The sequence below is a fragment of the Acinonyx jubatus genome, chromosome B4 (assembly GCF_027475565.1).
Source record: "Acinonyx jubatus isolate Ajub_Pintada_27869175 chromosome B4, VMU_Ajub_asm_v1.0, whole genome shotgun sequence".
NCBI lineage: Eukaryota > Metazoa > Chordata > Mammalia > Carnivora > Felidae > Acinonyx > Acinonyx jubatus.
Genome location: NC_069387.1, coordinates 54,839,690 through 54,860,690, shown reverse-complemented (window position 1 = coordinate 54,860,690; position 21,001 = coordinate 54,839,690). Strand labels below are relative to the sequence as shown.

General features: G+C 35.0%; 1 protein-coding gene and 1 pseudogene across 25 annotated transcripts in view; both read left to right on the top strand.

Annotated features, from left to right (window-relative positions):
• C2CD5 (C2 calcium dependent domain containing 5) overlaps positions 1–21,001 on the top strand; it is a 100,953-nt gene that overhangs the window by 14,281 nt on the left and 65,671 nt on the right. For 14 of the 25 annotated variants that reach the window (XM_027035718.2, XM_027035720.2, XM_027035716.2 and 11 more), the window contains exons 3-7: positions 867–953; positions 8,625–8,796; positions 11,385–11,480; positions 13,816–13,971; positions 15,013–15,211. In XM_027035718.2, coding sequence (XP_026891519.2) covers positions 867–953; positions 8,625–8,796; positions 11,385–11,480; positions 13,816–13,971; positions 15,013–15,211 — 710 coding nt within the window. Of the gene's footprint in view, positions 1–866; positions 954–8,624; positions 8,797–11,384; positions 11,481–13,815; positions 13,972–15,012; positions 15,212–20,805; positions 20,931–21,001 lie in introns of those variants that run through there. The other 11 variants (XM_027035723.2, XM_053225984.1, XM_053225982.1 and 8 more) reach the window with 2 other exon arrangements.
• On the top strand, positions 11,733–13,809 carry LOC113593094 (leucine-rich repeat-containing protein 34-like; annotated as a pseudogene).

Below are 21,001 nucleotides of genomic sequence, written 5' to 3'. Positions count from 1 at the left end.
CAGATGTTTAACTGACTGAGCCACCGAGGTGCCCCTTGGATCTTTGTGATGTAGTGTATGCCAAGACTGGCTGTGAAATAAGATAGTCTCCCCATCCAATCCCTTACATTGTTCCTGAAGATAAAACCCTTAATGATCATGGTTTGCTGCTGATCATTATGTGTGCACACTTATAAGGGCTTAAAAAAATAAAACGGGGAAGTTGGAAAATACAAGGCATATACATATATATGTTTTAAGTTTGTTTATTTTGAGAGAGGGTGTGTGCGAGTGAGCAGGGGAGGAGCAGAGAGAGGAGAAAGAGAATCCCAAGCAGGCTCTGCACTTTAAACATGGAGGCTGATGCAGGGCTCAAACCCACAAATTGTGAAATTATGAGCTGAGCTTAAATCAAGAGTTGGACGCTCAACTGACTGAGCCACCCAGACCCTCACAAGGCTATTTCTAAGTTCTCACAATAATGTGCTATAGTTCTGGATTCTCATGCTGAGATGGTGAGAGGATGGTCAGTTGGCTTTTTTACCTTCTGATTTTATTCTTGCTGGTCCTCTGCCATTAAGACTCCTCTTTTGTCTGAACTTTTATTCCTGAAGGCTATATTGACTCCTTCCTTCATATTGACAAAATGGTCTGGTTTTAATTTCTGTGTAGAGCTAGTCGAAGAGTGAGTAATTTCTTATTTCAGGTATAGCCTATGAACTTACTGGACCTATCTGTGCTTTCTTCTCTTTTATTTCAGGGGATAGTTGCCTTTTTTCCTCCTTCATGGTTCATTCCCCCCCCCCCCCCCATTGCTTGCCTGATGTTAAAATTTACTTTTATTCACATTTTTTGATATTTATATTTGATCATTTATTTGTTTTTAGGTAAAATTTGGTAATACCACCTTTAAAACAGATGTGTATCTCAAGTCCCTCAACCCTCAGTGGAACTCAGAATGGTTTAAATTTGAGGTAAGTTTTAATTATTTTATTTTTATTTTTTTTAAGTTTATTTATTTTGAGAGAGAGTGCGCTTATGTGTGTGCGGAGAAGTGGCAGAGATGGGGGAAGGAGAAAGAGAATCCCAAGTGGGCTTTGCTGACAGTGCAGAGCCCAATGTGGGGCTTGATTCCACTAACTGGGAAATCGTGACCTGAGCTGAAATACAGTTTGACGCTTACCTGACTGAAGCTCCTTGAGGTAAGTTTTTAAATGTCAGCATTTTTGAGTATATTTTTTTGGAGGTGAGAGGGTCACCTATATTAGGAATATAGGAGTACTTTTTATTTCAGGTATAGTAGTTTTCATACACCATAAAATTTTTTTTTTTTTTTTGCTAAGAATATTACGTTTTTAAAAAATAATGTTAAGAAAATATAGTGTATGAATATAAAAACATTTAAAAAATAGAATCCCTCAGAAGTATTATATTATTGTTACTGTAATTTTAACAGTTACCAAAAATCACTTAAGAACAGTATACAGGGGCACCTGGGTGGCTCAGTCGCTGAGCGTCCGGCCTTGGCTCAGGTCATGATCTCACAGTTTGTGAGTTCAAGCCCCGCGTCAGGCTCTGTGCTGACAGCATAGAGCCTGGAGCCTGCTTCTGATTCTGTGTCTCCCTCTCTCTCTCTGCTCCTACCCCGCTCATGCTCTGTCTCTCTCTCTCTCAAAAATAAATAAACATTAAAAAATTAAAAAAAAAAAAAGAATGAATATTAAAAAAAAATTAAAAAAAAAGAACAGTATACAGATTAAATTTTTTAAAAGTTGTAATAAAAAGTATATATAAAAAATGTTGCCATTTTAACCATTATTAAGTATCATTTAATAGCATTAATTACCTTCACAGTGTTGTCTAAACATCACTATTATAAAACTTTTCATCACTCCAAACAGAAATTACTCATTCAGGGGCACCTGGGTGGCTCAGTCAGTTAAGCATCTGACTTGGCCTTAGGTCATGATCTCACGGATTGGCTCAGTGCTGACAGCTCAGAGCCTGGAGCCAGCTTCCGATTCTGTGTCTCCCTCTCTCTCTGTTCCTCCCTGGCTCGTCTGTCTCTCTCTATCTCAAAAATAAATAAACGTTAAAAATTAAAAAAAAAAAAATTCATTCAGCAATAACCCCCATTCCCTCTTCTCCTAGACTCTGATAACATCTAACCTACTTTCTGTCTCTTCGAATTTGCCTATATTAGATACAAGTGGAATCATACAATATTTGTCTGTGTCTGGCTTTCACTTAGCATAATGTTTTCAAGGTCTATCCGTGTTGTGTCATGTGTTAGAATTTCTTTATGTTTTATGGCTGAATAATATTCCTCTGTGCATGTGTATGTCACTGTTTATCCATTTATCTGTTGATGGATACTCAGATTGTTTTCATTTTTTGGCTACTGTGGATAATACTGCAATAAACATTAGTGTACAAGTGTCTGTTTGAGTCCCTGTTTTCAGTTCTTCTGGTTATATGCCCAGAAGTGGAATTGCTGGGTCATATGATAAATTATATATTTAGCTTTTTGAGGAATTGCCAGACTTTTCCCTAGTGGCTGCACCATTTTACATTCCCAACAGCATGAATGAGAGTTCCAGGTTTTCCACAACTTTGTCAAGCTTTGTTATTTTTTTTTTTAATTTAAAAGACCAACTATTTATTTATTTATTTATTTATTTAAATGTTTATGTATTTTCAAAGAGAGAGAGAGAGAGAGAGAGTGAGTATGAGAAGGAAAAGGGCAGAGAGAGGGAGAGAGAGAATCCCAAGCAGGTTCTGTGCTGTTAGCACAGAGCTTGATGCAGGCTTAATCCCGTGAATTGTGAGATCATGACCTGAGCTGAAATTAAGAATTGGATATTTAATTGACTTAAAAGGTGCCCCTGTTTTTTTCTGTTATTATTTTTTTCTTAACATTTATTTATTTTTGAGAGACAGAGATAGAGCGCAAGTCGGGGAGGGGCAGCGAGAGGGACACATAGAATCCGAAGCAGGCTCCAGGCTCCGAGCTGTCGGCACAGAGCCTGATGCAGGGCTCGAACTCACAAACTGTGAGATCATGACCTGAGCCGAAGTCGGAGGCTTAACTGACTGAGCCACCCAGGCGCCCCCCCGCCCTTTTTTTTTAATCATAGCCATCCTAGTAGGTGTGAAGTGACATTTGCAGTGTAATATTCATATCCATTTTCCTCATGAATGAGGTGACATGATTTCTTAGGATTAAGGACCATTTGAGTTTCTTGTACTTGGAACTACCACCTCATGTTTTAACTCCCCAGAGAAGATATTTAGAGATGACATTAAGGAGGTAGACTTCACAGGAGTTGGTGACTAGCTTAATATGAAAAATGTAGATGTGATGTTGTAGGTCATTGGTTTTGACTTGCATTTTGAAATGACTAGTAATGGTGAGTCTCTCTTCATGTGTTTATTGGCTATTTGTGTGTCTTCTCTGGAAAACTGTTCAAGTTCCTTGCTCAACTAAAAAAAAATTTTTGGGGGGCTGCCTGAGTGGCTCATTTGGCTAAAGCATCCAACTTTGGCGCAGGTCATGATCTTTCCGCTCATGAATTTGAGCCCCGTAATGGGCTCTGTGCTGACAGCTCAGGGCCTGCAGCCTGCTTCAGATTCTGAGTCTCCCTATCTCTCTGCCCCTGCCCTATTTACACTCTCTCTCAAAAATAAATAAATATTAAAAAAATTTTTAAGCCCCCGATGCGAGGCTTGAACTCACGAACTGTGAGATCATGACTTGAACAAAAGTTGGATGCTTAACCCACTGGGCCACGAAGGTGCCCTACTCCTTTACTCATTTTTAAGTTGGATGGTTTATCTTTTTGTCGTTAACTTGCAGAAGTTCTTTTTATTTTTTTAATTAAAAAAAAAATTTTTTTTAATGTTTATTTCTGAGACAGAGCTTGAGTGGGGGAGGGGTAGAGAGAAAGGGAGACACAGAATCTGAAGCAGGCTCAAGGCTGTGAGCTGTCAGGACAGAGCCCAACGCGGGGCTTGAACCCACAAACTGTGAGATCATGACCTGAGCTGAAGTTGGTCGCTCAACCAACTGAGCCACCCAGGCGCCCCATAAAAGTTTTTTATATTCTGAATATTAAACTCTTATCAGATCTATGATTTGCAATTATTTTCCTGCATTCAGTAGGTTGTCTTTTCATTTTTTTTGGTAGTTTCCTTTGATGCACAAATGTTTTTAATTTTGCAGTACAATTTATCTTTTTCTTTTGTTGCTCACACTTTCGGTCTCAAATCAGAGTCTGTTGCCAAATTTGGGGTTCTGAAGATTTACTGCCATGTGTTTTTCTAAGATTTTATTATTTTATCTATTATAATAATCTGTTATTATTTATCTGTTTTATCTGTTATTTTATCTGTTATTTTTTTTATCTGTTATCTGTTATTTTATCTGTTAGGTCATTGATTCATTTTGAGTTAAATTTTATAATAGTGTGAAGTGAGAGTTCAACTTCATTCTTTTGCATGTGGAAATCTAGTTGTTTCAGTACCATTTGTTGAAGAGACTGTTCTTTTCCCATAGAATGGTTTTGGTACCTTTGTCAAAAGTCAGTTGGACACAGACATATGAGTTAATTTCTGGACTCTCAATTCTGTTCCATTGTTTTATATATCCTTGTGCTATTACCATACTTTTATGATTATTGTATCTTTGTAGTGAATTTTCAAATCAGAACGTGTGAATCCAACTTTGTTCTTTTGTACTGATTTTTTTGTCATGGAGCATTTTGATTCCCTTTCTGTTTTCTTTCATATATATACGTATATACATGTACATGTATATATACATATACATACACATATACATATACATATATATACACATGTATATATGCATATACATATATATACATACATATACATATATATACACATTTTTTCCCCTTGCTGTTTTAAAATTGACATTATGGGGGCGCCTGGGTGGCTCAGTCGGTTAAGCGGCTGACTTCGGCTCAGGTCATGATCTCACGGTCTGTGAGTTCAAGCCCCGCGTCGGGCTCTGTGCTGACAGCTCGGAGCCTGGAGCCTGTTTCGGATTCTGTGTCTCCCTCTCTCTGACCCTCCCCCGTTCATGCTCTGTCTCTCTCTGTCTCAAAAATAAATAAACGTTAAAAAAAAATTTAAAAAAAATAAAAAAAGTAAAAAAAAAATAAATAAATAAAATTGACATTATGTATTTTGAAAATGCATCACTTTGCACATGCATAAAATCTTTTTTGTCATTGTAAACTAAGTATTAAGGTAAAAATGTGGAATATAAGAATCAGAGAAAGTAGTTAGACAAACTTGATTACATGATTTCAGATGGAATTAGAATAACAGTGTTTTTCATCATCCTAGCAAAACATTCAAATGCTCATATAGCTTCATTTTGATGGCTTTTTCTTTTTTTCTTTCTTCCATAACCTTAGAAATGGTTAAAAAAAAAAATAGTCTTGTTGGGACACCTGGGTTCCTCAGGTTGTTGAACATCCAACTCTTGACTTTGGCTCAGGTCATGGTTTTGTGATTTGTGGGATCAGGCCCCATGTGGGGCTCAGTGCTGATGATGTGAAGTCTTCTTGGGATTCTCTTTCTCCCTCTCTTTCTGCCCCTTTTTTGTTTGTGTGCTCACTCTTTCTCTTTCTCTCAAAAATAAATAAACTTAAAAAAAATATTTTTGGTGAATTACATTTTTTATTGGAATGGTAGGAAGAGGTGGGCATTATGTATTAGTAATTTTCATGATATGGGGCATTAATACATAAGAATATTTCATTTTATTGATGATGCAGTACTAGTAATTTTTAAAGCTGCAAAATACTCAAGTAGCTGAGATAACTTTGAAAAATAATATATTTGTATTTTTATGAAATAAGGGATTTTTATAATATTAATGAGATTTAGTAACTGAAGTTACTAGCCATTTCCCTTAAAATTTACCAAGTTTACTATTTTGGCTAGTACTTCTAGTAATAGTGTATATTGTGTGAAAAATGTTCCTTCGTAAATTTTTTTTTTAAGTTTGTTTACTTCTGAGAGAGAGAGAGAGAGAGCAGGGGAGGGGCAGAGAGAGAGGGAGAGAGAGATTCCCAAGCAGGCTCTGCACTCTCAGCACGGAGCCTGACGTGGGGCTCAAAATCACAAACTGCAAGATCATGACCTGAGTTGAAACCAAGAGTCGGAAGCTTAACCCACTAAGCCACCCAGGTGCCCCAAAAATGTCCTTTTTAAAAAATGTTTATTTGTGTGTGTGAGAGAGACAGAGAGAGCTAGCCTGAGTTGGGGGAGGGACAGAGAGAGAGGGGAGAGAAAATTTCAAGCAGACTGTACTGCCAATGCAGAGCTCAGCATGGGCTCAAACTCACAAACTATGAGATCATGACCTGAGCTGAAGCTAAGAGACGCCTCACTGATTCAGCCACCCAGGTGCTCCTGAAAAATGTTCTTAAACTTTGTGTTTATAGTTAACGTTTGTTATATGCTTTTTAAACCTTTTTTGTCAGTTGTAATTGGCCTTAGTTTATATGTTCTGAACTCTTAAATAAATATCATGAACAAATGGATGTTTAGTTTTCTTTAATGTAAAAGAAATATTACTCCAGGCAGCGTAATGGTATTTGGAAGCTCCATGCAATCATTTGGAACCCAGGACCCTTTTGTCTTTCTTTTCCATCATTCACAGCCTGTGGCTTCCATATTCATGGTCACGTTAGCCTCCAGTTTAGCAGCTGGAGTTCCAGTGATCACATCAGTATTCTAGGCTGGAAGAAAGAGCTGGAGTAAAATGGAATACAGGAGAGGTGGTGATCAGTGGAGTGGGAGGAATATTTCAAGGCAAATTCAAAATATTATGCAATATCATCCATAAATTTTTAATTATGTCTGACTTATAGGGAAGGACCCTCTTTTTTGAAAGTGAATCATCCACATTATTACATTAGTGATAGCAACAATAATTCCTTCTTATACTTTAATACTTAAAATAATCTTCAGAAGTTGGATTGTTAGCCTAAAATCAACAAGAAATTGAATGGGGGTGGGGAAAGGCATGATATTTCATAATTAAGTTAAAAAACTAACCAAAGTGTACGACTGCAGAGCTATCACTTGACCATATGTAAGGAAGATACAGGGATTTTAGTTAACCACAGACTTTTTTTTTTTTTTTTTTTTTTTTTGGCTCACAAACTCTGTCTTAACAGTATGGTGTGTCTGCTGTAATGACAAACATCCATAGGCTGCATTTAAAAAGTATAATATTCTAATTATAGGAAATAATAATCCTTTTATATTTTGTCCTTGTCTTACTAATATCTATAATATTGTGTTCAATCTAACCACTACCTTTGATGAGGAGAACCAGCAAGTTAGAGGATGGAATGGTATACAGAGAAGGGCAGCCAAAATAGTGAACATGTCTTCCATAAGGGAGAAATCTTTTTTTGCCTCATTCTTTGCCTTAGTCAGTTTGGGCTGCTGGTAACAGAATACCATAGACTGGCTGGCTTAAACAATAGCATTTTATTTCTCACATTTCTGGATCCTGGGAAGTCTGAGATCAGGGACCATCATGGTTTTGTTCTAGTGAGGTCCCTCTTTCTGCTTTGTAGACCGTTGTCTTCTTGCTATGTCCTCACATGGCCGGGAGAGATCATCTCTCCCTGTCTTTACTTATAAGGATACTAATCCCATTCATGAGGTCTTTGCCCTTATGACCTAATTACCTCCCCATCTCCAAATAACATCATGTTGGGGATTAGGGCTTCAACATATGGATTTTCAGGGGATAGAAACATTTAGTCCATTGCATTTTCCATTGTAGTCCCTCTTTATAGCTAGTGCTTGCTTGGCATGTGGTAAGAAATTGATAATAAGTAAAAGGAGAGAGAATAAACATTTCATTTACTTAACTCATGAACTTAAATTGTTTTTTCTTACAAATAATATTCAAAATATTATGCAATATCATTCATAAATTTAATAATTCATAAATTCATAAATTTAATTTTTAGAGAAGGACCCTCTTTTTTGAAAGCTAATCATCCAGTTACATTATTACATCAGTGCTATCAACAATAATTCCTTCTTAATTTTTTTTAAGCAATCTTCACACCCAGCATGGGACTCAAACTCAACCCTGAGATCGAGAGTTGCATGCTCCCCAGACTGAGCCAGCCAGGTGCCCCAGTTTTGCCTACAGTTTTACTCTGCGAAATTGTCTTTAGAATTTATGGTATCATTGTTCTCATTATCATCCTTGCTCTCCTGTAGGTAATCTATGGAAGCTGTTTTGACATTCCTTAAGCATTTTTGCTTGACGTTATAAGCAGAGTAGTGAAACACTGAATAACTATGTAGAAAAGGAAATTAAAACCTTTTGGGTGTTAATCATCTTATGTTTGTGCCTGGAGGCAAATTGTACTTTTTTTTCTTTAGAAATTTGGCATCTTTTATAGGAGAAGGGGTTACAACTTTTGTGCAGATTAATCCCTTTACCTTTGTGCTTAGAGATCAATGTGTACTTTTTTTTTTTTTCAGAAATAAGTAATCTTTTACATTTGTCATATGTATATATTTATGGTAATGAAGATTTTTAAATTAAAAGGTTTAATTTTAAGGTATACTTTTAGGTGGACGATGAAGATTTACAAGATGAACCTCTACAGATCACAGTTCTTGACCATGACACATACAGTGCAAATGATGCCATTGGTAAAGTGTACATTGATATTGACCCTTTACTCTACAGTGAAGCTGCAACAGTCATCTCAGGGTGGTTTCCAATTTATGATACCATACATGGTAAGGAGTATATTTTAAGAAAATAAATCATAGTTTTTAAAATTTATCCTTAAACACTTTTGTGCTACACGTGGTAGTTTTAAAATATCTTTAAAAGATGTTTTCTTTTTAATAGTCATAAAGTATTATTGGTAGAATTGTTATTTTTCTGAACATAATTTGAAGTAATTCCTTCTAAATATATACAGTGTAGTAAGTTAATGCATTATTTAAAAATCATCTAACATTGGTACTGTGTTTCTGAAACATTTTCAAGTGGATAATGTTGATACTTTTCTGCTTAAAAATTCTTCAAGTTTTTTGTTGCCTAAAGCAGGTTCTCAAAGTGTGGTCTGGGGACACCTAGGGGTCCCTGCACAGGTTCTATGAGGGAGATGAGAAGTTTTAATATGATACTTACATGTCATTTGCCATTTTTATTCTCACTTTCTTACAAGTGTACAGTGGAGTTTTCTAGAGGTTTTATGATGTATGGTGTTACCACACATTGAATGCAGAGCAGAAATGAGAATCTAACTGTATTCTATTAAGCTAGACATTATAGAAAATTACAAAAATGTAACAGTGCTATTTTACTAATTTTTTTTGGTTTTCAAAATAGTTATTTTTATAAAAATGTTTATAGTAATATTTTAAAAAATTCTCAGCTTTAATTTTAATTTTCATTCTAAATTTTAATTTTAATTATAACATGGTAAATGTTGATACATGACCCATGTAAACAAAATCTCTTTGAGGTCTTCGATAATTTCTAAGATTGTAAAAGTGGTCCTGTCATTAAAACATTTGAGAACTGCCAGCCTGCAAATATACCGTTCTTTTAGAATGACAGATGGACCCGTAAAGAGCTGGCAGATGTTTCTGTCTACAGTCTAGCATCTTTCTGCCTGTTTTACATTTTTGACCTGGCAATTCCATTGATAGTAGTTTCTTATAAGAAAATTAAGATGTTTGCTGAGATTTATGTAAGAGTATGTTTATTGTGATACTTAGATCCTATTATTATTTATTAACGTTTACAATGGTAAAATGTATTGGAAAAGAGGATTTACTTAAATAAATTAGAGCATATATAGACCATGAATTATACAGCCAAAACGAACTGCGTGTTTTAAGAATACAATGGCATAAGGAAATAAAAGGATTTGTGAAATTGTAAAATTTTATAGAATTCAGATTATAAAACATTATTATAGGATGATTCCATATTTGTTTAAAAACAAAAGAATTGCATATATGTGATATCATTGGATAAATTGGCAGAATACATAATAAAATGTTTATTCTTGGATAGTTTTATTTCTGGACTGTAATCCTATTTTTCTTCTTTTCCTCTTTTGCTTTTTTCTATGTAAAGGTATTATCTTTGTAGTTAGGAAATAAAATCCAATCCCATAGTAAATTACCAATAAAACAATTGGTATTAATTGGAATTAATCTGGTTATTAATTGGTATTAACAATTGGAATTAATCTGGGCTTGCATTAAAGGCATGGCAGTATGAATGAATGAATTTTCTAAATATTTTATATTAAATACTGTTTATAATTGGTTTAGTATGTTTATGGACCCTTTGTTAGGAACATAATCTCTTATTATTATTTCAGTGGGTAAATGAGCAAGTCACTCTTAGAAGGCCTTCCTCAATAAGTATGAATTTGACATGAAGTCAGGACAGTCCAGTAAAAATATTTAGTGAATGTTAAGAGATAGAGACTGGGTCATTTTTATTTATTAGGTCATGTTGAAAACCCTTATTTTTGGAATTTCTTAGCTCATTTTAACTTACTACATTCATTGAAAAGAATTAAACTTCTTTTGTGTTAAATCAGATTCTTCCATTAGTTGTTAAGACCACTTACTCTGGGATCATAAAGATCTGACTTCTAATCCTGGCTGTACTACTTAACTAGTTATTGACACTATGCAAATTATTTAACTTTTATTAAACTTTAATGTCTTCCTCTGTAACATGAAGATGATAGTACTACGGAAATTGCCTTACTGGGTTGGTGTGAGCACTTTGAGATACTACTTATAAAGCATTTAGAATGTTATCCATGCTCACTTGTTACCGTCATCATCATCATCATCGCTGTCATCACTTTAAATGGGGCTCCTTTCCAGTTACACTTGATTCAAATAAGTAGAGACTTGTAATAGAAATGAAAATTCTATTCATTCTTTAGTGTATACATGTTCTTCAGAAAATGTAATAAATTACTTACAATGAACATAATTAGGAAACAAAGCATTGCTATTATGATTGATATGTTATTTTTAAAATTTTTTTTAAGTTTATTTATTTATTTTGAAAGAGAGAGAACAAGTGGGGACAGACAGAGAGAGAAGGAGACAGAGGATCTGAAGTAGGCTCTGTACTGACAGTAGAGAGCCCAATGTGGGACTCAAACACAGGAACTAGGAGATTGTGAACTGAGCTGAAGTCAGACCCCAACTGACTAAGCCACCCAGGCACCCTGATTAATACATTATCTTTAAATCATCAGTTGGCATTCATTTGCTGGATTATTTAATTGTGTTTTATTTTGTTAATGTAGAAACTTGATTTCCTTTTGAAATTCTAGGTATCCGTGGGGAAATCAATGTAGTTGTAAAAGTAGACCTCTTCAATGATTTAAATCGATTTAGGCAGTCATCATGTGGAGTCAAATTCTTTTGCAGTAAGTAAACACATTTTATTTCTCATTTAACAGGAAACTTAATTTTTAAATATAGGAAACAAATATTTCATAAAGCTAATGGAAAACCTATAATACTTTGGTTTTAATGCCAAAGAAAAAATTGTTAATCTCTTAGAAACAATTATTGTAGCTCTGGGGACTATTTATCTGATTTTAAAGTAAATGCAATCTTTTTTTTTTTTTTTGAGTTCATAGAAATTTTTGTTAGAATAGTCCAGTGGGGCATGAGGTATGCTTGGTTATCATGCCTACGAGGTCAGAGGAGTTTGTGAGGCAGCAGGAAGGAGATCACTCTTCCTGACCCTACTCTAGCTTGTACTCCAGCCTCTACTCCAGACTCTGGAAGGAATCACATTAAACATTGCTGGTAACAGTTGCTTAATGCCAGTAGAAAGAGTGACTGGTGAAGATTTTGGATTCTTTCCAGAATTTTAAATAACAATCCATATATTAATGAAACAACTTAATCTTGTTTACTTAAATCTTATGTTAATAAATATTGGGTCCAAAGGTGGAGAATTGATTGCTAAAGCACCACATAATAATACAACTCTGAAATATCTAAGAATGACTAGAAACAAGTTTGAAAATACAGGTAGAATGTTTTTTTTCAGGAATGCTACAAATTAATTCATCCTTAGAGAAGTGATATCCTAGTGACTGTGGTCTGGAAATGCAAAATGTGCTAGCATTTGCTACAGTCCTACCTGAAAACCAAACAACTAAGGGAATAAGCCTACACCTGCCTATACTGTATGGTGAACAGGAAGAGTCCACAGTTCATGTAGGCCACCTATTGAAAGAAAATCACTGCCTTGCTGAACTGCTTATGTGTAAGCATGATATTATAAAACAGGTGATTCTGTATCTGAATAGTAGCATATGCTACCTTGATGTCAGCTGATTGTCAGTAGTCAGCAGCAACATAAGGGGAGATGGACTTGTACTTTCACAATCAATGAAAAAAAATCCCACACTCTCATATCTACATTTGGGGAAACAAATTTGATGAGGCTACATGTGTGACATAATTAGATTTATGTGGAATGGGCTAAAATTAGATAATAGAGATATGGAGCCATTTGTGGTGGGTGGACATGTGTATTTTGAAGACTCCAGTGGCCTTGCCAAGCATTATTATTGGACACAGACTTATGGAGAAGCTTGCAGCCACTCATCTAATGCAAATTTTACTCTTGTCCAGTAGGGCAACCTCTGAAAAATAATTTTCACATATCTTCATTATTTTCACAGAGATGAATATTTTACTGCTTATTAAATTTTTCTTTTATGAATTAGAACAAGTTGCTCTTGTCAAATGTGAAAAAGATATGACTGACTATAATGAACTATATATAACTGTCAAAAGAAAAAGAAAAATCCATTGTTATTTCACTGTAGTATAAGACAATGTAAGATAGGAGCAAAGCACTCTAGCCAAACCTTGTGGTGCTATCCAAAATTCAATAGGCATCTACAGTTACAGTCCCTCAAGTGCCACGTAGTATGGGCTGGCATTGGCAGATGTGGGCAGTCACAACCAGCCTCAATTCATAGGATTGAAAACTCCTAAGTAGTTGAGTTAGCTTTAAGGCATGGATGATATCCATTTTAAGAGACTAGTTCGGTGTAGATGTTCTCAGGTTTTCCCCCCGCCCCCCCCCTTTTTGTTGTTGTTTTTGTTTGTTGGTTTTAGGGTTCTCTCCTTTTTGAATCTGACTAGATCTTATTTTAAATCTAATGACATTTGAAATTCTATATATTAAATGAGTTTATGTAGTATAGACTGCCGAACCAGTTGGCCACATGGCCATGGATTATTGGAAACTGCAGGGCTTTATGACTCCTCAGATTGTCAGAAAGGTAATAGTTTGATTTTTGAGGCTGCAATATGTGTTGTACAGAACTTTTTCAAAGTACTTTGAATAAAGTGTTTTGTATTCATTATCCACTTTCTGCCTATTTTTTTAATGATTAACCAGATGACTTTAATTTTGGTTTTTTAAACTTTGTATTGAATGCTGTTTAAGGTTGTCTATAACTGTTTTCTAAATTATAAAAATACGATTTGTTTCTACTGTGTTTGCTGTAAGAAAGATGAGAGGTCTCATTAAAGAAAATGATTATTTCTAAGAATAATATGGAACTTAGAAGACTGATTGGAAGTATAACTATTATAATTACATTGAAATTAGCACAGTAAAAGGCATTCTTGTATTATATATTCAAAAGGTAAGAACTTAGTTGTAAATTTTTTTAAATTGAATTTAATCTTGTGATAAATAGAACCATAACAGGTAATTTCTTTTAACAGCAACATCTATTCCAAAGTGCTATAGAGCTGTAATAATTCATGGGTTTGTAGAAGAGCTTGTAGTCAATGAAGACCCAGAATATCAATGGATTGATCGAATTCGTACACCAAGGGCATCAAATGAGGCCAGACAGAGACTCATTTCTTTAATGTCAGGTATTTAAAAAAACAAAAACAAACTTTCTTACTGATTTACTTAACACTGTTACAATTTTTACTTCCTTTTGACATGCTACCTGAAAGTTAACAGTGAGGGCTATGAATTATGAATGACTGATTCCCTACCCTTGGCCCCATCTTCCTGAACATACCTGCATTGCCATTTTATAAGAGGAAGTCTGAACCAGAAGCTTGTATTTCCTTCTTAACTAGGTAGACAAAGGAATTTGTGCTCATAAAGTGGCCTGGTAGAAAGAACCCTGAGCAAGGAAGTAGGGAACTGGGTTCTAGTTTTCCTTCCTCTAGTATTTCTTTGTAGTCAGAGTTTAGGTAATCTGTCTAGAGTTTTTTGTTGCCTTTTCATAGTCCTTCTCTGACAACTTGGTGTAGCTCCCTGTATTTTTCCCTGACACTCTTACCCCATTATGTTTCTTTATTTTTCTTTGAAGAACTTGTTTACCATTTAAAATTTGTATGTATATGTAAATTTACATGTATATAAATTTACATATATATCTGACAATATGTATAAATATTATGTTTAATAAATATAAATATTTTATACTTACACATAATAAATTTGTTTTAAATAGAAATTATAAACACCTTTATATTACATTAATATTACATATTAATGAATATACCAAACAATATTTATGAATCAGTATAAATATATTTATACCTAATATATAATGTTATAGTTACTATATTAAATAATATATCTTTTTTGTTCACCTCTGTGTTTCTAGCACTTAGAAGAAAGGAAGAATGCCAGGCACATAGTACACAACCAAAAATTATTTGGTAAATGAATGCATGAATGAGTGAATCTTAACTTGCCGCATCTGTAAAGTGCAACTAGTAATATCTTACCTCCCTGAAATGTAGGAGGCTGGAGCAGATAATCTTTTAGGTTATTTTCAAGTTCTAAAAATCTGTGATTTTTTTCCAAGTCTTTTTTTATTGCTACCATATCCAGTCTTGTATCATGTAATGTCAAGATCTGAAGCAGAATGAGTTTTCTTCCTTTTTTTGTAGGTGAACTGCAGAGGAAGATTGGCTTGAAAGTACTTGAAATGAGAGGAAATGCAGTTGTTGGGTACTTACAATGTTTTGATCTGGAAGGCGAATCTGGGTTAGTGGTACGCGCCATAGGAACAGCATGTACACTGGATAAACTAAGTAGCCCGGCAGCATTCCTTCCTGCATGTAATTCCCCATCCAAAGAAATGAAGGAGTAAGTATGAATCAATGAATTGTTCTTATGGAGCTTTTTATCTTTTACCTATATGCTTTCATTTGATTTGAAATATTCTAGTAGACTTGTTTAACATACATTTTTCCCTGTGGTGATTGTTTTTTCCTTTGGTGATTTTTATTAAAGGTGACATGAAAATCTGAAGGTTAAAAGTATTTAGGTGTTCCTGATATTTTATTTATACTGTCTTAATATGAAATTCAAGTTAAGTAATGTAAAACTAAACTGAGTATTTCAGATCTTTAGACACCGTATATTTAAAGCTTAAAATGGGTATTTATGGAATTTTTACTTACTCTCTGGGAAATGCTTAAAACCCAGTGCTATACTTGATAATCTTACTATGCTTATTAGCAACATAGTATAGAAAGAAGAAGTATAGCAGGAAAGGCTGGCCTTGTGTAGGGGTCTCAGATGTAAATGTCTACAGAGACCAGATAGTTTATATATATATATAAATAATTGAGTGTAATTAAATAGGGAGTACAGAGGACTGTGTAAAGCCCATGGTGACACTTTTTTTCGGTAAAAGGCTGGATAGGAAATATTTCATGCACTAGCCATACAGTTTCTGTCTTTGTTTATCAGAAAAAAAAGGAGTTTGTTGATTTTGATCTAAAGGAATTTAGACTCATACATTTTTAAAAAACTAAGCGTGATTCAACAAAATACTTTGGTTGGCTGGATTTGGCTTATGTGTTGTCATTTGTGTCTAAGGCAGAAGATTTTCAATATGGTGGTGATCTACAAGGAATTTTTATTTTTTATTCATTATTTTTTAAGTTTTTTAAAAATGTTTTTTAAATTTATTTTTGAGAGAGAAAGAGACAGCGTGCAAGCATAGGAGGGGCAGGGAGAGAGGGAGGCACAGAATCTGAACCAGGCTCCAGGCTCTGAGCTCTCAGCATAGAGCCTGATGTGGGGCTCGAACTTGTAAACCACGAGATCATGACCTGAACCAAAGTCAGATGCTTAACTGACTGAGCCACCCAGGTGCCCTAAAAGTTTCTTTAAAAAAATTTTTTTCTTAGTGTTTGTTTATTTTTGAGACAGAGACAGAGCATGAGCAGGGAAGGGGCAGAGAGAGAGGGAGACACAGAATCAGAAGCAGGCCCCAGGCTCCAAGCTGTCAGCACAGAGCCTGACGTGGGGCTCGAACTCAACTGCAAGACCATGACCTGAGCCGAAGTCAGACGCTCAACCGACTGAGCCGCCCAAACGCCCCTAAAAGTTTCTTTTTTAAATTTATTTATTTATTTTGAGAGAGACAGAGACAGCATGAGTGGGGGAGGGGCAAAGAGGGAGGGAGAGAGAGAACCTCAAGCAGGCTCTGCACTGCACTTGAGATCATGACCTGAGCCAAAACCAAGAGTCAGATAGATGCTTAACCGGCTGAGCCACCAGGTGACCCTGGGAATTTTTAAAATGAAAGTTTTCTGGCCGCCTGGGTGGCTCAGTTAAGCATCCAACTTCAGCTCAGGTCATGATCTCATAGTTGGTGAGTTTGAGCCCTGCATCATGCTCTGTGCTGAAGTTCAGAGCCTGGAGCCTGCTTTGGATTCTGTGTCTCCTTCTCTCTCAGCCCCTTACAGGCTCATGCTCTGTTTCTTTCTCATTCAAAGATAAATAAACATTAAAGAAATTTTTTTTAATTGAAATTTTTCTGTCATAATGATTGGGATGAGGAGGACGATCATGGTTGAGGACTAGAAATGGTGACTGTCCTACACACCAAGGGACAACTCTGTACAATGAAGACTTGTTCTTTTTTTTTTTTTTTTTTTTTTTTTTTAAGTTTATTTAGAGAGAGAGAGAGCAAGCAGGGGCGTCGTGGGGGAAGGAAGAGAGGGAGGGAGACAGAATCCCAAGCAGGCTCTGTACTGTCAGCACAGAGCCCTGTGCAGGGCTTGAACTCGTGAGATCATTACCTGAGCTGAAGTCACGAATCGGATGCCTAACCAACTGAAGTGTTGGCGCACCTGGACTTGTTCTATCCTAAATGCCAACAGTACTTCCATTGAGAATCACTGATTTAGAGATTCTTGTAGATTAAGGATCACAAATTTTTCTTGGTAAATGACCAGAAGGTACAGGTAAATAATTTAGTCTTTGCTAAAATAACTACTCAACTTTGCTATTGTAGCATGAAAACAGCCATTGACAGTATGCAAATGAGTGAGTGTGGTTGTGTTCCAATAAAACTTGATTATTTACAGAACAGATTGCAGATTATTTACAGAACAGACCTGTAAGGTATGATTTGCTGACCCTTGCCCTATATTATCAGGGAGTCAGGATGGATTCTGTAGTCAGAAAAATCTAAATGCTTCCCAGTTTAGCAGTAGTCAAGAGAGGTTGACTAGAAAACAATTACAATCTTTTTTTTTTCAATTTAATTTTAGTTCCAGTATCATTAACATACAGTGTTATATTAGTTTCAGGTGTACAATATGGTGATTCAACTTTTCATTTATTTTTAATTTTTTTTTAATATTTATTTATTTTTGAGACACAGAGAGAGACAGAACGTGAGCTGGGGAGGGGCAAAGAGAGAGGGAGACACAGGATCGGAAGCAGGCTCCAGGCTCTGAGCTGTCAGCACAGAGCCCCACATGGGGCCCAAACCCAGGAACTGTGAGATCATGACCTGAGCCAAAGGCGGACGCTCAACTGACTGAGCCACCCTGATTCAACTTGTTTTTTAAGCAATATTTTTAAAAATGAGATTTTCCTTTTAGGCTTATTCTTTTTGTTTAATTATTTCCCTTCTGGTAGCCTTCAGTTATTTAGATTAAATTTTAGTCACAAGAGGGAGCATAGTATTCTATCTATTGCCTAATTTTTTTGGGAAATCCCTTGACAAGTGAAATAATTGTTTAAAGAAAGCCACTTATATTTTTAAAGTTTATTTTTGACAGAGAAAGAGACAGAGCAAGCGAGTGAGCAGGGGATAGGCAGAGAGAGTGGGAGATACAGAATCTGAAGCAAGGTCCAGGCTCCATGCTGTCAGCACAGAGCCTGATGTGGGGCTCAGACTCATGAACCGTGAGATCATGACCTGAGCCGAAGTCGGATGTTTAACCTACTGAGCCACCCAGGCGCCCCTGTGAAATAATTGTTTTAAATAAACTGAAGAGTGAATTTGCTTTATATTCCATTTAAGATATGTCTTAGAAAGATATGAACTGCCTGCTACCACAGGTAAAGTCAAATTGCAGGTGTAACTTTTTGAGGGATTCAGGTTTTATTTTCATTTTCCACACCAAATTAAAGACCTGGGCCCCTCCTTCTCTTGCCACCCTCCAGCTTTATCTAAGTTGCCTGAAGGGGCCTGGCTTTGTAGCTGTGATGTCTGAAGTTTTCCTCTTTCCACTAAATTACTTAGTGGAAAGAATGCTGTATTATCTGTTGGTGTCTTAGGATGATATATTGATAGTAATGGAGTACTTTTTGCCTACATTCAGGAATAGTTTCATTAATGTAAGTCTTCTGGGATTGTGTAAGTGTTCTTATTTTCTAATTTTGTTGTAGCCATCTGCCTTAAATTGTCAAATATTCACACCATGAAGAATTTAAGTTGCTTCATTAAGATTTTCTGAAAGGCATCTTACTACCACAGTCATGCTGTTTAAAAAAAAAACAAAACTAACTACTACTCAGGCTTCTTTATTTTAGCCACCTTCTTTGTATTTTTGATAATGAATCAATTTGGGTGCTAGTTTAAATTGTTTTATGATTCAACTGATTGTAATAATTATAGATGTTTAATTATAACTGATTCTAGATAAGAATTTGATAAAAGGTAGTTTGGATTATATTCCTGTCTGAATGGATTTATTATTAGAAATGTCACTGAGGTATTATTGCAAGATAATCTTTCATACAAGGAGACTGATAAGAATTAGAACTCCAAGAATACAGATGGTATTTGGGATTTTAATTAGATGTCATACATTGAAACTTTTACAATGTTCATTTTATTTTATTCATTTTATTTTACCTTTATTAATGGTGTGTTCTACTTCATTGGTTTATTTTTTTCCTTTCAGATGGTTAGTGTAATGCATAATGTAAATCTCTTTGATATGTCCTTGCTGAAGTATTTTGATGATAGAAAGTGCATTTAAATACAATTTACTGCTTCTCTACTTACAAAAAAAGTACTTTCTAAGAGATATTAATTGTAATTTCTCCTCTGTACATCCCTGATTCTTAGAATTTTTAACTTCATTAGTCACTTCAACAGAGAAAGAAAAAGCAAATAAAACCTCACTCAGTTGTTTGTATATACATAGGTCACCAATGAGATGTTTGATTTTTATCAGTTGTATTAAACACATTTTTAATTTAAACTAGTAACAAAAACAGAAACATTGTTCTATTGTAAAATCAGTGATGTTTTCAGAAAGTAGTCCATAGACTATGTGAAAGACCTATTGTTGCCCATTAATGATAGCTCATGTTTGAACCTTGACAGACTGTGATTGTTGGGAATGTTCACTGGCCAGTAAAAAAGAAAAGGCCAGGAAGAGTTGAGCTCTTGATCTGCTTTTAATTTGAATTCTAAAAAATGAGGATATATTTTTAGAGTATATTCACATTTGATTCTTTTTCCCTCATGCATGAGTGAAGGCAGTACGTAGTGAAATAATTGCTAATATGAAGTATAGGATTCTTAGTTTAATATGCCATTCCTACCATTCAACGTAACTGTGCCCTTTTAGCAAAATTTCCTCATGAAAATGTAAATATTATATGTGAATATGTATCTGTGTATGTGAGCTAAATATATCTATACATACATATAGATATGATCTTGCAGGATGTCAGTTGATATCTTACAAAATTTCAATTCAGAATGTAGTTTAATAAATTCTGTTTAAATTTAAATAATATATTGTTTGACAGCTAGATAAAAATTATCTATATTGTTTTATTAATGTGTTTTGAAAGCAATGTCCCCTTGCTTTGTTTTTTTTCCCAGTGTAACCTGTTTTTTAAGCAATATACTTGGTGTGCTAAAATACTGGAATGTTTACATTTGCTTATATCCATTTCATTCATTTTTCTTTGTGCTGTCATTTCTCATATTCTTAAGTACCACTATTACAGAAACAGTTCTGTTAAATTTTCTTTATGGAAAAATATAATTAATTACATCCATTCAATTTCAGAAGTAACATAAGAACTTTATATTTGACTTTTCACTTTTATGGGTGTTTTGTCCCTAAAATACTGTGTAGTAAGTAAGCTTTATGGTGATGAAAACATTTTAAACATCTTAAAATACAAATCTTAGTCTTTTTCTTATTTAATGCCACTATTTCTGCTTGCTATTTTTCTTATTCACAGTCCTAATTATTATTATCAATCTGATCATTTAAAACTATAACTGTATCCTGTCAAGTTAGTATTTAGCTATTCTTTTTAAATTTTGACTTGTTTTTTGCATGTTGGAGATTAAAAATTCCTCTCCCCTAACTAAAGCTCCTTTGAAATTATTTTAACATAACTTTGCTATCTGTTGTATGTATTGTTTTCTTTTCTTCCGCTTTGACTACAAATTCCCTCAGGTCTCCGCTGGTTCATCCTCCAAGCCATGGATGCCGCTCGACTCACAACAGCCCAATTCACACTGCTACTGGCTCACGACTTACTCAGAACTTCTCTGTGTCTGTTCCCACTCTCATCTATACTGGTACGAGACTGCTCAGACTCCAGAGCTGGGGAAGGCAGGCCACAGGCAGCATGGCTGCCAACGGCAGGCAG